This window comes from Malaclemys terrapin, chromosome 2 (genome assembly GCF_027887155.1).
Source record: "Malaclemys terrapin pileata isolate rMalTer1 chromosome 2, rMalTer1.hap1, whole genome shotgun sequence".
In the NCBI taxonomy this organism is placed as follows: Eukaryota; Metazoa; Chordata; order Testudines; family Emydidae; genus Malaclemys; species Malaclemys terrapin.
In genome coordinates, this window is record NC_071506.1 from 57,624,793 (window position 1) to 57,642,325 (window position 17,533).

Genomic DNA, 17,533 nt, shown 5'->3' on the forward strand with positions numbered 1-17,533 from the left:
CAGCAGCTTTCTGGAAAAAAATGATTCCACAAAAGGAGGATCCAATGCAAATTGGTCTTCTTTCAATACAGAGTCTAACGACTGTATTAATTATTTGATCAGTTTGTGGTATTTTGAAGGTGAAGACATTTATAGTGTTCTCTTAATTAAATCTATGTGAGAAGTTTTAAATAAGAAAAATACCTGCAGATGTACATCCTGGGCAGGGTAGAAGGGATCCTATTACTGTTACTAAGGATACCGTGATAGCACCTAGAGAGCACAGGCCCCACTCTGTTAGGTTTCAGACACACATAACAAAAAGATGGTCCATGTTCGTTCTGATTTTCCCCTTCTCTTCTGAACTAGGGTATTATTTGCATGTGCTAAATAGTTCCTGAACCTCCTGTTGAATTCAAAATACTTTGTTATGCATAAGAATCCTCATTAGATGTCTCCATTCTGGGGTTTTGTTTGTTTGTTTGTTTTGCCTTTCCCCACCCAGCAGGAGAAACAGTTCATCTCTGGCTGGCTGGGAAAGGAAGAAAAAGTGAACAGCCCTCCCTTAAGGCCACAACTAATTGGAGCTCTATGGATCAGCCAGCAAGGGTGTCACCATTGCAGTACCATGAGTATCCTCTCCCTCAAACAGGCTGACATCTCCGTTATTTGTTTTCCCAATGACAAAAGACAATTACTTGAATCGCAGTCAGTCTGTATCAGTACAATTCGAGTTTTGGTTGGATATGTCAAAATAACCTTTTCTCGTCATTATTTTTTGCTTACCCTTCTTATTAGTCCAAAATCTATTGAAGGGAAAATAAAGTAGAATGTCAAATATGCTTTAAGCCACCTTCCACTGATACACAACATATCTAACTCCGGTTTTGCTGCTTCTAAAGAATATCGGAAAATGTGAACGTGACGAATCCTCAGTGAATTAAAAACATTAGACAGAGTTTCTGTATCGACTACATTTTTAAAAAAATAGACGCAAGTATCTTAAAATAATTATGAATAAAAGGACAATAATATGGGTCTACAAAGCCTGCCTATAAATGTTGTATAAAAGTTCTTATCACAGATGCACCCTATATACAAATATAGCTGTCAAAATCTAGCTTTTTCAAATCAAAATACTGTATAATTAAAATTTAGCAATGGAATTTGACTCTCTTTTCTCAGCTAGGCTGATTTGGATATCTAGGCTTCAAATTCTTCGTATGTATTGACCCACTGTGTTTATAGTCACATTTCTTGTTTCCCCTGACCATGTTGACTACCTGTAACAATTTTTCTATTATTAACTATTCTGTAAACAATGGGTTGCTTATGGTCAATTTTATACACCCAGAGACAGATCCTCAGCAGATGTAAATTGGCATAGTTCTGTTGACTTCAGTGGAGCTATAACAGTTTGTCAGTTGAGGATTAGGTCACGCATTTCCTTTTTTTTTTTTTCCTTACCCATGAAACTCTGAAAAAATAATTTAGCAATAGTGTTGGCCTATGTGATGTATTTTGCTAACATAAGAATTTTTACTTCCAGATATTTACAAGACGACCTTAAGACAAACTTTCAAAAGGGAGGCCTAACTTCTGTGGGTGATTTCAGAAGTATCTGGTCCTTTGACTACTTGATTATGGGAACAAATTAGATAGTTGGAAGGGCAAGTACTCGGGGTAGTGACTGCAAAAAAGGAAGCCGAAACCCCTGGCCTTTGAGAATTTAGCCCTATATTCTTATTGGTCCGTCCTGAAGACTTCGGGCCTGACTCCCCTGGAAGTAGGGTGACCAGATGTCCTGATTTTATAGGGACAGTCCTGATTTTTGGATCTTTTTCTTATATAGGCTCCTATTACCCCCCCACCCCCTGTCCCGATTTTTCACATTTGCTGTCTGGTCACCCTACCTGGAAGTCAGTGGGAATTTGACCTGAGAGAGAAACTACAGAGTGCCCCCTATGATATTTACTCTGCTGCTTCTAACTCTGAAAGGGTCCTGGCATCTTGTGTTCATGGAATGACAATATAGGTTTTCTTGATCTATAACTGAATTGATCACAGTGGCTCAGGAATTAGACATCTCTTAAAGGAGCTCTGTTTTCGGGCAGGAAGTATAGATTGAAACACATCAATAATAATGTGCTTTATTTTTTTAAAAATTATTAGCACCCTGAAAGTATGCAAGGACTAAAGAGTTTAAGGTTGTTTACATTTAGGCTGTAAGAGGTGCCTCTTGTAAGTATTAAGATAAACAAACTGAAACTGTTGTTTTCATTAGCATGTAACAGAGAGTCCAGTTTCCTTACCTCACATAACACTAAAGTAAAGTTCAGTGGCAGAAAGCAACTTGATCTCCTGCAAGTATGAGTCTAGATAAACTACAGTACAGGAAAAAAATCCAGATTGTATACCTATTGACATTGCTTAATAAAAACATCTAGAATACTGGTGCTTCTGGGTGTGTTTCCAATAGCAATGTGATTACAGTGCTATATGGATTAAGTTACAATCCTTTGAATTCTGACCTTCAGTCTAAAACAGCTTTAGAGGTTACTCTTTTTCCGATTTGTGAGATTGCAGCAAAAAAAGAGTTAGTGCTGCTGGAAGGAAGCAGGAGGAGGTGGGGGAGGGGACTTTGAAGCCATATGAAAGGTTTTCCTCTGCAGTTGCTTTGTAACAACAAATATAGCAGCCCGATTCTAAGTGATTATACAACGTTCCAAAATCTAGTATGCAACAATTGGAATTTCTGTGAATATAATTACAACTGAGACCCAATGGGAGAAAGATTGGACCCTTGGCAAACAAATGAATGTGCATGATGTAATTGCTAGTAAAGATCAAAGCAAATCACTAGGGTTGATTGCAATTAAACAATTCAATGGGGAAACAATTGATGGAAGTGTGAAAATAAGTTGTCCATGTAATGATTATTTTAATTTAGACTTGCACTTTTTCCTTTTCATTACAAGGCCCAAAGCATGGAATATTTATGAACTTCACTTTTAGAAGACACTTCACCATTCCTGTACGCCGAAAGAAAAATACTTGTGGCTGATTGAGTATTTGAAGGTTGAGGACATACATATTTATTATATTCAACTAACCCAAGGTTTGTGATTTAGAAAGTTATGAACAAACTTACAGTGTGTGTTTTATGAACAATTGTAAGTCTTTTCGTAACTATTTTGTCAGATTTGAGCTTGGACATTTAATTTTTACCATTCCTCTTAGATGCTTAATTTTTTTTAAATTAAGCAGCAAATTCACCTTTTATTAATTTTAGTCTTGTCTGTCATTGGTCAAAAACTTATCCAGATACTGACAAATAACCAAGATACAGTAATTACCCACTACTCCATCTACTGTTGAACAGTGACTTTACCAATGCTAGGAGGAAAAAAATATATGGCATAAAGTTAGGAAATAATAACAAAATGGGATTCACAACAAATAAACTCATAATTTCTGACGTTAGTTGACATGCATGTTGTTCTTGCAGAATTTAAAAATTATGAGCTGGTTTGTAATTCAGAACTGAAAAACAAACAGTGATTTTCCAGCTCCTGTTACACCTTATGGGAGGTGCTCACAAAACTGGTTTTGTGCACGTTACCGGAAAAATGGTTAGAGAAAAGACAATCCAGTGTTGCTGAGATGGCTTATGTTATACAGTGTACTGAATTTATGTAGCTGGCCAAGTTATTGCTCTGAGCAAAGTGGTAATGATATTGCTACTTCCATCTTATACAAGGTATCAATAAATCAAAGATGAAGAAAGTTTTTAAAAAGTAGGTCTTGGAGAACTACCTACCTAAAAGCTTCAAATTTACAAAATAATATTTTATATTGTTTATAGTGGCCAATTAATCATAATGTCAGAAAACACCCGATTATTCTGTTAGTTAAAACACAATCTATAAGTTGTGTTTAATTCTTTTATATACTGTCACTAAGAAGTGGGCTGTAGTCCACGAAAGCTTATGCTCTAATAAATTTGTTAGTCTCTAAGGTGCCACAAGTACCCCTGTTCTTTTTACTGTTAGAAACTGTTCATTATAACTTATATTAATAATAATAATCTATACAGTTCATCATTAGTGTATTTGATGACTTGCTTGTTATAATGAATAAACAAATTATCTATAACTCTTTATAATGACTGGTGATTATATTACTGGTTTTGAATATATTCTGTCTTTTCATGCTGAGATAGCATAAAGGCGGTTATGTAAATCATTAAAAATAGTGTTAGCAGTTCCCAGGTTGCTCTTTCCATTTAGGCCCTCATCCTACAAACATTGCATAGCTTTACCCAGGAACAGTCCCATAGATTTCAGTGTGACTGCCCATGTGAATAAAGTTACTCACATGCTTAAGTGTTTGCGAGATTGAGGTTTTCATATTAAAGAGAGAGATTCTCAAAAGTACCTAAGTGGCTTAGGAGCACATGTCCCATAGAATTTCAATTGGATTTGTGCTCCCAAGTCACTTAGGCACTTCTGAAAATCCCACCTTAAAAGGTATTGAACTTTGAGGGACCTGCTTACTATTTAAATAATATTCAGAAATTCAATTAGCTAGATGTAATATTATTAAAATAAAGGATGTTGTCCTTAGTGGAGTTGTTATAGCATCCTGCTGGGAATCTCTGAATCAGGAGTAAGGTCTTGATCCCGCAGCTTGGGCCAGTAGCATGTCATGGCAATGGCCTGGTCAACTGTTAGGGAAGTGGTGCCATTGCTGACTAGAGTATCCACTTCACAACATTCCATGGATCACAGCTATTAGTGGTTTCATATGAAAGCCAAAAACATGTTTTCAGTACAGAGACTGCTGAGAGAGGAGAGTGATAGATTTGGGGGAATGTGGAGTAAGACAAAATACAGGAAATCTCTATATATAGTATTACAGATATTTAAAATGTACTGTCACATTTAAACAAACAAGACAAGACAAACCCCAAACACCGCAAACAAAATTTTTTTTGATTTTCTACTGGAATACCATATATATCTATATTCCTCTATATTATACTATTTATATATGTAATATATATACTTCTATCTTACCTCTTACTGTACCTCTTGTTTAGTGAAAACCTTCAAACATATATATACTCAGTGCATGCCTAGAAGAGCAAATGATAGACATAATCTTCCATTATGAGGGTAAAAAAGAAAGTGCACATCACACAATTTTTTTGTTCATGTATTTTTAGATGAAAAATAGTGAATCTTCAAGATAAGTGCTATCAAATTAGATTTTGAATACAGATAGTAGGCATTCCTTCTGCAGAAAGTCTATGGGTTACTTGACTTTATAGTCATTTTACAATCTATAAGTACTGTATCTCAGAGTCACAGAAATTAATGGATTATTGTAAAAAGTGGTATTTAATTTAATGTAGCCATTGGTATATCTTTTGACTAATAACTACAGTCAGCAGTTTGTATGTTTAATGATTATGCATTATACTTTAATTCATCATTACACATATTAAGTAGAACATAATTGAAAGAACATAATTCAATGTAAATAATTTATTAATCAAGCCCTGTCCTTCCTAATCTTAGTGATATTTTTCAGAAGTAATTGTTTGAATGGATGACTTCTGCCACTGTTTTTCTTTGCTTGTAATCACCAAAGACTTTCTATTTTTGATCAACGCAGTAGCATGAAGCACTAAGAGCTCCCATCAAACATTGCCAACTTCTACTACAGCTAGGCATGTATCTAGGCAACAGCTGCTATGTGTAAAATAAAACTTGTTTGGAGACATAGGAAAGATATTGTCTATTTGAGGGGATTCGAATGTTATATTAATGTTGTAGGGAGTCCAAAAATGAACTTCATTCAGTAATAAAAAAATCTTAGAGTGTATTCTATTTTTGTTTTCAAACTAAAAAATATACAGGTAGTCATCCTGTGCATCGGTTTAATGTTTATGTAGTACTTTTTATGTGGAGACAAATATTGAAATACTTAATACCACTGTTCTACATCATGATCTTCTGTCTTTATCTAGTCAATTTTTGTAATATGCCTGTCACTGCAATATATGTAAATGCCCCAAAATTACTGTTCCAAGGGATCCCAGTTTCAAAACCAGTGGAAGGACTTGTGGAGCAAGGAATTATTTAGTGCAAGTAAAGGTGGTGGAACTGCTTTCTATGAGCTTATCTTACACTTGATATTGTATATGTATAAAGAGCCCAGTCTTAATTTCTTATAAATCCTTGGATGGCGATTGGTTATACAAGGAATACAGAATAAGGACAAATTCAGACCTGGTGTAAGCACGTGCAACTGTAATGAAAGTCTCTTCCAAATTCAGCAATAATATAAAATTATATAATTTACTGGTGGGGTGCAAGTGGTAAATAGCATAATCTGTGCTGATTGGGCATTCGGTGACATGAGTGTTCAAACCAAGGTGGCGGATCAAGGAACACAGCTAAGGGGAGGCTGTAAGGTAAAGCAGAACCCTGCTTTACATATTAGAAATGCATAATCTGGCCTTTTATAGCTATCTAGGATGAGATCATCAGCTAGTATAAATCAGCATATTGTTACTGATATCAATGAAGCTATGCTGATTTAAACCATCTGAGGATCTGGCCCATAATATCAACTGTATAATAAGTTCATAGTTTAGACCATAACGTGAAATAAGTATATTGACTTCTGATGTCTGAAGACTGGAGTTCAGCATAAAGAACTTTAAATCATAGTTTAATGTGTATATAAACAAAGTGAACCCTATTTTATCTACCAGCCTCCTCTTTTTTGCTTTATTATATATGAAACTGTTGTGTTTAAATAGCTCCAATTACCATATTATCTTCTACTGCCAACATGAATGCTATGGAACATGTTAAAATATTGAGAATAGATTTTTTTTCCTGCAGTGCTAAGGGCCCTTTTCCTGACTATCTTATACCTGACTGTAGCTCACCCCATGTCTGCCACCACTGTATTAGACTGTCTGTGTGTGGGTTTTTTTGAATACAGATATAGGACACACTCCTGAAATTCTTATTCAGGCACTTCCATTAAGGACTGATTCCTTAGTCATACAAATACAAAATTAAACTATAGAAGATGTATCTGTTTTAGTAAGCAAAGGTTTCAGAATGGCTACATTTATTTCATATAACTGTGTATTTGATTTAAAAAAAAATAAAATGAAATGTGTTTGTGTGGCAATAATCTACATTACTAGGAGTCTTGAGTCTTTACTTATATGTTTAAACTATTTTTGTCTTTACATAGCAACTTCTGGATTTTTAAAGGTTTGTTGATTTATTTATTTATTTATTTATTAAAAAGGGATATTGAGTAATGTTTTAAAATGTTAGATAATACATAACAACATGTTTCAGTTTTGAAATTTCTCCAAAATAACTCGGGCCTTCATTCTGCAAAAGCATGTGTATAATTTTGTTCATTTAAGTAGATGGCTCTCCTGAAGGGAGTAAAGTTGAGCATGTGTTTTTGTTTTTGTTTTTTTTCAAAACAAAGTAATTAACACTTATACATGCCACACCAGTAAGGACTTCAAACTAAACTCTTTTTGAAACAGGCTGAGATTCCACAGAACAATTACTGTTTATTTGTATTTCATTCTCTTATTTAATTTTACCTGACAAAACTGGGTATCTCCATGATAACATATTTGTATTTCTTTTACAGCTTAATATAAAACATCATAAACAGTATTTTTAGCATGCGAAATGTTATGCGAGTATAAAGAAGTAAACTAATTCAGTTTATGCTGGCTACATGGGCAGGCCCAATAGAAATCTGCTTATTTTGACCTGAACTCCCATATATGGTATGTGACTATCCCGAGATTGCTTTTCTGCACTAAACAAAATGCAACCCTAGGTGTGTTTGCAGCTTGAGGTCGTCCTGTAGCTTTGGCAAAACGGTTTGCTTTCCTGAGGTGCTTTCTCCAGAAAATGTCACTTACTTGGATATGATAGCCAGAAGATTTTTCTCATCTAGAAGTATTGCTTTCATTAGTTAAATTAAGGTAAGGCTATGTTACCAGTACAGTATATAACAACACATTTTGTCAATGAAAAACATTTTAAATCTGTTTATTCCAGATAAGACTAAATTTTATTTAATACATTAGAACTGGGCATAGTTTCAAGTATTTCTATTGTAAATAATCAGACTGGTTTTCTCATCATACTTTGATTATTTTTGCTCTAAAAGTTTGGAAAATATAAGAGTTAAGCTAACTGAAAAATATTTTATAAAAGAACAAAGTCATCCAAAGAAAACGTGTCAAAATTTAGTTACTACATATTATATATTCAATGTTTTACACTTAATTTATATATGTTTTTTAATTTTTAATAGGCCGTTTTCAATGTGAATAAACAAAAATGCAATAATATTAACTTAAGAGATCTGAAATGAGTTTATATTAAAATACATTTTACATTAAATAAATTATTTAAATACAAGAGTGCTGAGATCTAAACTTTATATATTTCAGTGTTTAGTTGATGTCACATCTAACTTTTTAACTACATAGCGTACATTTCCTCTCATTTCATTGGAAATGGCCATTACACATTTTTGAAAAAAATGATAAGACATTAATACTGATAATTGAGTACTAATACTTTAAAATACAAGTCAAATGCCTTGTAAACTCAGTTCTGATTGTTTTGAGACATACAGGTATTTCACGTGTATCTGTATGTTATGCACTGTTAGGAGGTTCCAGATATTGTGTTAAATAGCTTAAAATTGCATTGGGCAGACTTCAGTGTGAAAAAGGTTGTACAGTATGAGCAGATATTTTCTTTACCAGGTAATCTTTGAATTGGTAATATTTATCATCAAATATCTATCAGAATTGCATGTCTGCACTTATATTTTGTGTGCTTAAGAGTTTCTGTGAATATCCTTGTTTAGCTTCACTTATTGAGGTAATAATGTTTGTTTAATTCCAGCTTTTCTATTTGTTGTGGCTTTTCTTTAAACCTGGCTTAATGAAAACGGGCAGTTTAAACTGAGTTAAATTTTTAAAAATATATTACTGAACCAAAAAAAGTACTCACTACTTTTTCTAGCGAGAAGCAGAAAAAGATGGAAAAGAAATCTTGTGTAATTGCCACCAGAAGATATGAATGGCTAGCTGGAGGAGAAAGAGACACTGCTTGTTGACAGAGCGCTTGAGCTATGTTCTTCACCCACAGCAGCTGTTTATTCAGATATCATAGGCTCCTTCATTTACATACTAAATTTTTCTATAGCAGCAAGGTTGAGTCAGACAGCACAGGGCTCATTTCAATTGTTACATTTAAACCAATAAGGTTAGGACAAGAGAATAGCTGTGGTTTGCATTACAAAAACAAAACAAAAAGCCCTGAGGCTACATGGGCAGACCTACAAGACTGAGCAAACAAATAGAAGGGATGAAGATTCTGCTGTTTCTTTGTCTAAGGCTCTCAGATATTATCTGTTGCTGTTCAGTGGGGGGAACAGCCCATTCCTCAAAGCTGTTACTAAACAGAACAGTGGGAGCTAATGGTTCAGAGTTTGGTGCTAGACACAAACTCCCCAGTGCCACTTCCGACTCTAAGTCTTCCTGTGAAAGTCCACTTGGTGGTTTTTCTTTCTGGAAAACTTGCTCCCTCTTCCCTTCCCCCCCCCCCACGCTTTTGCAGGCAGAGCCTGCAGCAGCAATCACACAAGATTTTGCTCTGAGCTCGGGTTTGCCCTCCAGAGACGCTTCACTTCTGTTCTCGTGTTCGACTGAGAGCTACTAAAAACCAGGGCAGTCGGCAGCAAAGCTCCGCACTCTACTTTACCCAGGAATAAAGCTATGTGAGGAATGGTGGTTTAAGTCAGAGAACGTGAAGGGAGCACATAAAACTGGTGGATACAGCAGATCCAATCACTGTAAGTACAAACCGGCTGTTTTAAAAATTGCATGGAGTGACAACAGCTGTCCTGCGATGCAAAGCAGGAAGATAACACTAGGTCTTTTCTGTTGAAGCTTAAAAAAAGCCAACAACCTCATGAAATGGCCTAATTGCAAAACAATGTGTACTTTTCCAAGTACTTCAGCAACTTTGCATGAGATCCCATCCATAAGTACTTTCTCCATTTCATGGTTAGGTTAATACCCAATTATAAATCAACAGTTTTAACAGTTAATTTTCGCTATGTTTCAGGCTTGGGTTTGTAGGCTTCCCTCAAAGCAGATGTTACATGGCTCTATTTATTGTATTCAGTCAGAATTTTGTTCCTCCTGTTTGGTTTCCTGCAGTGTTAATGGTTCATTGAAAATAAATAACACGATGATGAGTTGTTAGGGGCGGAAAAGGGGGGGGGGGGAGGCTATATCAAATCTATGGACCTGTGCAGAAGAGGTGCAAGAGCGTGAGAAATATAATGAAGAAATTTGGAGGAAGAATGCATGACAGAGATCTTGACAGTACTTTCTGAAGCAGGAAATCCTTTTGCTTAATATGTTTAAATTTTCCAAACACCAGGCAAAACATACAGTTCCCCAAAGGAGAACTTTTCGAGAAGACAGAATAAACATCTACACAGCTAAAATATGTGACGTTTATTGACATTTTATGTGGCTCGTTTAGAACTAAGAACTTAGAATCCGGAAGTTAAAGCTCTTTAAAGTATCATTAAATTTTACATCTTGCTTTTGAGCAATCAAGACTCACAAAAGATTCACAAGTATGTATTTCTTAAGGTGTTTTTGACAAACATCAATAAAATGGATGGCTGCTGTAGTAAAAGACTTATTCTATAAAAATAAAGGTGTCACTGACTTTAAAATCATTCCTTAGATGCAGATATATTTCAGCGAAGAGACAAGCAGGAAAACTTGTGTGTAACTTTTTAATGCTGTTTGTATCTTAAATAATTAAAAAGACAATGTTGACAGGAAGTTTTTTAAAATATTGTTTTCTATGGAGTCAGAATTCTTTTTGCCCCAGTCATACTTTTCAAAATAAGTATTATTTACAGTTCCTTACTGAAATTTTGTCCAGAGTATTTGAGATAATTAAGGGTGTATAAATGTGTGTATATATACACACACATACACACTCTCAAATCATGGAGTTCCTTACTGCTTTATTCCTAAAGCCCAGTATGTTCTACTGTTGAGCAGCCGTAGTCTTTCAAACCTGAAAAATCTGTGTGGTGACAGACACAGAAACCTAACTGAGCCGCTCTTCACCTTCTGGAGCACACAGCATAAGAATGCGCAACTCCAAAAACAGGGCTATCATTTTCTAAGTTTTGATAGATACAAATTTTTTTGTAAGAGCCAAAAAATGCTTTGAAGACCCGAAAGCTAAGGGTTCATTTTTAAATTTCAGTATGTATTAGAAGTATTGACGCAAAGTGGTACTTGTCTCCTAAAGAGAATAATACTGTTCCCATTTCAGTCAGATGTCAAAATATTTCATTCGTAAGTGTTGGGAATAGGTGAATGAGAGGTAGCATTTTTTTAAAATAAACTAGTATTTAAAAATTAGCTGTGATCATCTGCTTCTGTTCTGAACATTATTCTTTTTAATCTCGTCTTTGAAGTAAGTACTTGAATTAAAAAAACTGGACTGCCTCATATATTCTGTACTTCTGTATATTGGTAGGATTACAAGAAGAGTGAAAGTGTAATGAAAGAGTTTGCCAGTTTTTGAACTGACTTTTTCTCTAGTATCTTTTTCCTTTAATTTCTTCACAGTTAGCTTTTGAAATCATTACATTTATTTGTGAATGGAAAATGTTTTCAAAGAGAAAAAGAATGCTGTTTTGAAAAAAAATGTATATTTTTTGCTGTTGAAAAAGACAGCATTTTCCTACGAAGAAATATTCTGATTAGAAAATTGCCATTGTCTTTGAAATTTTGGGGTAGAATAGAACTGTGGTTGAAAACAACTAGCTCATATGCCAGCTATATTTATTTGGATAAGCTTAGTTTTTTCACTTTGAAAATTTATTTTCAGCTGGAAAAAATGTTTTAAATTATAGTCATTTTATAAAAATTGCTTCTCACAAGCAAAAAAAGTCTGTGGAAAACCCATAATTTAGACAAGTACCTACACTTTATTTGCTCTGTGCTGCCGAGATTTAGAATCCCTTCCCATTTACAGTTTACTTTTCACAGAACATTATTAACTTTTTGGCTTCATACATGATCTTCTGTCAGATGCTTTTGATTTGTAATTTAGCAAAGTATAATAAACAGTGCAAAAGTCATGAATTTTCCTCCGCATCCTGAGCTCTGTGGTAGGGAAAATGTGATAAAATGTGTACCTTAAGTCTTGTTTGATGATCTCTCAAAGCAAGTTTGCCTTCTGGAAATAATTTCTGGGGTTGAAGAGCATGGTATTAACAGATTTAATGTGGCTATTCAGTGGATTGGTGGAGTACTATGTGAGGTTTAACAAAATGAGAGAGACAAATTGAACATCAACAAAACCTACATCTGTGAAGAATTATTAATTTAATTAGTAAAAAAGGCAAACTTAAAATACCTCATTAAGTAATCAGAATTTGATGTTACTGGTTTAAGATTCTTAAATAGGTGAATTTTAAGTAGCTCTGATGTCACTGTCCTTTCTTTTCCTTGTCATATATAATACAGTCCCAGAATCTGTTGTCCATGTTAAAGATGAAGAGGTAAATGTTACTTAAAATAATTTAAATGATAAATCGTAATAACTTGTGATGCATTTTGAAGAATCTATATATCATTTATCATTTTAGGCAATTTTAGTCTAATCAGGATGCAGAGTATAAGTGAGCAACAGCAAAAAAAACTTTCATTGTGTATTTTTTATGTGCCCTCTTGAATGGACTCTTAAGGCCAAAACAATTTTTTCCCTTTGCTTAAAGGAGAAATGTATTTAATTATTGAGTTACTAAAATTATTTTAGATTTTCGTTTATATAGAAGCCTCATAGCAAAGGTGGGCAATCATATAAGAGTGAGCCAACGCCACCCAGAAATGTGTTTTTCTCCCTAGTCATCATAAGTTTGTTTCTTTACAACATTGTAATTTTGTACCACACATAAAAAACTGAAAGCATGTGAAGTGTAGCATTTTGTAAACTGTAACTAATTTCACTCACATCTGTGTCTAATTGTTGTCTGCATTCGCATTCTTGAGAGTAGATTTATTTTTCCTGGACCACTATGTGGATTCAGCTGACCAGCCTAAGTGAGGATTAGTTGTTTTAAAGTTATTTTGATTAAAGAGTCATTTTTAAATATGGTAACGAACAACACATGGTTTAAATAATCCTTGAGACACAAAGGAATATATCTGAAGTATGCCTAATGAAAATGAAGATCCTGGATATGAACTTTCTGATTTGTGACAGTGTAAAAGGACATATAAGGTATATATTTAATTTTCTAGGCTACATCTAGTTGAAAAACATACAGTCAAGTAGTTTTTTCCCCCACACTAAATTAATCTAAGTTTTTAAAATACAAATAAAAATAAATAAAAACTATTATTTTGGGAGTAATTACATGTTTGTTAATTTTTATTTTGGAATTAAAATTGTTAGGATTAAATGCATTTCAGAAATTGGTAAAGTAATAATAATATGAAATATATACTTCTGAAACTATGCCATTTAGAGTGTGTGTGCATATATGTGTGTGTGTGTATATATATATGTGTGTGTATATATATCTTTTAAAAAGAAAATATTCTTTCTTGTGTTCATCTGAGACGTATTTTAAATGACCTTCCACATTACTAAGCAGAGATAGCTCTTAAAACAAAGTTAGTTCTCACCTATAATTTATTCCAGGTGTATAGAAGTACCAGTAGAGGAACATATCCTTAAGGCATTCTGCTGCAGTTTCTGGGGTTAAGAGTAAAAAAGTTTCCATCTTACATTTGACTATTTTTCTTTTTCTTACTTAACAAAAAGTATGGTGTAGCTGCTGCAAACACACATCTGATATTTCAGTTTGATTTGGCTTGGTAAAGAGCATTGAAAAGCACACTATGCAATATTTTAAATACACAGTTATAAAAAGATTGAAGTTTTTCTGTATGCATTATTGCATGCTTCTTGACATCACTTGTAACGTTATACATTGCCTGGCTGCCTCTAGCAGTGGTTTACTCTTGCTAAAGTAGTAATTCTGTCTGTGATTAAAAATAACAAAAACTACACACACAAGTGAGATTTGCTTGGATGGTTTTTATGGCACTTAAAATGCCTCATCTCTCTTGTCTTTGTTCTGTGATCATCTAAGAGATGTCAGTTCAGGTTGAATGGAAATGCACATGAAAGATTCTGAATGTAGACATTTAGACATTGTATACCCTTGCTGGAAAAGTTTGTTTGTGCATTCAAGCCAACAGCCTATCTTCACCTGCGCGTTATCACCTGTTGGCAATTGTTACTGGCTTTAGAGAAAAGTTTACTATCAAAGGCAATTCATTAAGTGATGTCCAGCAGAATCCACATTCATAAAGTTTTTCTAATCACATCAGATGAAAATATACTAGTCAGCTGGGGTTTTGAAATGATTGTTTTTATTAAACCGGGAAGACTGCTAATTGGTTTACACTGTAAAATCCAAGTTCCCTACTGAATCTCAGTATGACCAAAAGCAAATAATGGAAGGGTCACACCAGTTACATTTTTAACAAGAGAACTATAGTCTTTTAAAGTTTGGTATCTGAAATTCTTACAGTTAATTAGACATCTTACTAATAGATCTCTGTCGTGCAGAAGTGTGTTTTCTGCATTTTAATCTGTTTTGTTTTGCAATATGGTGACATCTTTTAAAACTCTAATCAGCACTGTTTAGAGATGGACATGGTTTTCAGATAGTTGCACAAAGTGGTTGGTCATAAATGATTTTCAGCTCTACATGGCAGATGTACTTTCCATTTTAAGAAAATATCTGATCTAGTGAATGTTAAATGACAGACAGATGAGGAAGAAAACCAACATGATAAGGTTAAGAAACTGTTGAGTTAAAGAGTGGGAGGGAGATATATTTCAACCAGTGATAACAAAAGATGAAAGATCTTCTGAGGATGCTGAGTTTGAGCTACTTTTGTACAACATGTTCCCTGTGTTAACACCTACCTTTTTCCAGACACCTCTTTCTAGCTACCTTAGCAAGGCTGCTTTGCATGTTGATTGGGGGAGGGGTAATCCAGTTTGCAGCTGTCATAGGCCGGTGATGAATCACTATCCCGTCATTTGGCTGCCTTCCCCCTGACATGGGGAGGAGGGGGATAGACCTGCAGGAGGAAACAACAGTTGAGACTTCAATTTAAAGACAATATGCTTTTCACTGTTGCAGTGTGCTCCTTTTCTTTTGGTTAAAGGACAGTATTGTCATCCGCAGTAATATTTTTGTTTAGATTAAGGATTGACATTAAAGCAGAATAATAGAGGCTTCTATTTGTTTCCTGGGTTTGCAGGTGCAAAAATCCCAAACCAGTTCAGATGTTGCTGTTTTCTCAAGTTGCAGGTAAGGATATGATTGATATTTGGCCTGTCTATAGAAAGTACTGCTTAGAAGAATGTTTTTTTACTTCAGGTAAAAGTAAATGTTAATTATTATTTTCCACTTTAAACTGAAGAATATTACGTCAATGCTTGGAGATTTCTGATGAGAATAAATACAATAAAGTCTGTAAACTATGAATAAATTCAGTTCTGCACTAAAATATTTTTCATTTATATGTTAGATAGTCTCTTGCGTCTGAAAAACAAAACAAAAACACCATAGAACTGTAGCTGGGCTTTCAAAATGTATGGTTTGGCTTTACTAGTGAGAGTTGAAATGAAACAATGTATTAAAGACTTCTACAATAAAATCTCATTATAAATGTGAAAATCAGATGTTTTTGTGTTTAAGAATATTTACACTTCTACTATGGAAAGAAAAAGAAGTTTTGTGTTTTTTAAATAAATATGAAAAAGTGCCTTCGCTATAATTTTAAAGTGGAAACAGTCCAGGTTCAAATGCATTCGTAGAAAAGTAAACAATACACATTTTCTCTCAGGAGAGGCTATTTAGAAAAAGTAAGTCATTGGCATGATCATAAGTTTTTGGAACAATGGAAACTAAAGCAATATATACTTGTTTACAAACTTAACAAATGCAAGCTGAGAGATTTGTAACTGTGATCATGGCCAGAGGCCTGTTTTCCTTTTTATGAAACTGTTAATTGTTGAATCGAAGATATTTCTGGGGAATTTAGCTGTTTGTGTACTGCATAAATGTTGATTATTTTTTTTTGCGTTGAATCTGAATTGTTTTTGTTTTATTTTGACTAACTGACAGCTGAGATACTGCAGAGTGTTAAGGCATACTAACGCCTGTATGGATTCACTGTAGGTTGCCTTATCCCTTTTCAATTGGGCACACTTTATGTAATCCACAAAGCAAACAAGGGAGCAGACATAATAGTGTTTTAATGCTGCATTTGTTTCAACGGAAACAGGAACAATTAAGTAGTTTGCCAGAGTAAACACATACATCAAGAATATCTCATTCCCTGTCACTAGACTGTAGGTTTCAACAATTGCTTCAAGTGTTTTATTTGGTTTGGAGGCCCATTAAATTCCAATTGGGTGGTAAATTTTGAGAAGGCACAGTGTTATCTTATTGCTAAGGGAATGTATTGTTTTATACATTGATGAAACTGCCCGTTAAACATAATTTTAAAAAGTGTAAGATGATAAGAATCTCCTAGTTATAGTTTCCTATATTTATATTTTATTCTGTTAAGGGTTACAATATTAGATATGACTGTTTATTATGAGTTGAATATATGGAGTGACAACGCAAGAGTTAACACTTTGATGATGAGAAAAAATGATCATGATAGGGAAAACTATTGATTATTTACAAAGTATTTTATAATCAAGTAGAAATAATGGATTAGATGTTGTATGGACAAATCCTCCATAATTAAAGTTGAACGTATCAGTAAAATTGTCCGCTTCTTGATTTTAGGTCTATGGAAATGCAGGATCTAGCCAGCCCGCATAGCCGACTAAGTGGTAGTAGTGAATCCCCCAATGGTCCAAAACTTGATAACGCTCATATAAATAGTAATTCCATGACACCCAATGGCACAGAAGGTGAGCTACCATTTTCTCTGACTATGTTGTTCTTTCTCAAGAGATTGTTCCATCAATCTTTAAGTCAGTAAGTTATATATAGAGAAAATTGTACTATTTTAGGTGTTCCATCTTTGTGTAATATGATGTATAAAGGCTATGTTCAATGTTTGTCAGTAATTAATATTATCGGCTTTCAACAATAGCTCTCATACCATGTTTATATTCCCTTCACATATTTTCAATGCATTTGAGTGGTATTTTGTTGCTTAAATTAAAATAGTTGAAATCCATCAACAATTTGCATTTTAGTGATGAGAAGAACAGGAAATATCTAGTTAGCTGCTATAAAAGGTAAATTATAAGCAGTCATTGCCATTTCTCTATTTTAATTTTGGATTTTCATTTTGTGTAAGTTAGTAAGTTTATGA

The 17,533-nt window shown here is 34.1% G+C and overlaps 1 protein-coding gene across 15 annotated transcripts in view; it reads left to right on the forward strand.

The window, feature by feature from the left end:
* Window positions 1-17,533, forward strand: part of EYA1 (EYA transcriptional coactivator and phosphatase 1) — a 238,688-nt gene that overhangs the window by 99,065 nt on the left and 122,090 nt on the right. For 5 of the 15 annotated variants that reach the window (XM_054019701.1, XM_054019702.1, XM_054019703.1 and 2 more), the window contains exons 2-3: window positions 15,452-15,501; window positions 16,996-17,123. In XM_054019701.1, the coding sequence (XP_053875676.1) occupies window positions 17,000-17,123 (124 nt within the window). In that variant the 5' untranslated portion in view covers window positions 15,452-15,501; window positions 16,996-16,999. Of the gene's footprint in view, window positions 1-7,914; window positions 8,024-9,651; window positions 9,913-12,647; window positions 12,667-15,451; window positions 15,502-16,995; window positions 17,124-17,533 lie in introns of those variants that run through there. The other 10 variants (XM_054019693.1, XM_054019695.1, XM_054019699.1 and 7 more) reach the window with 7 other exon arrangements.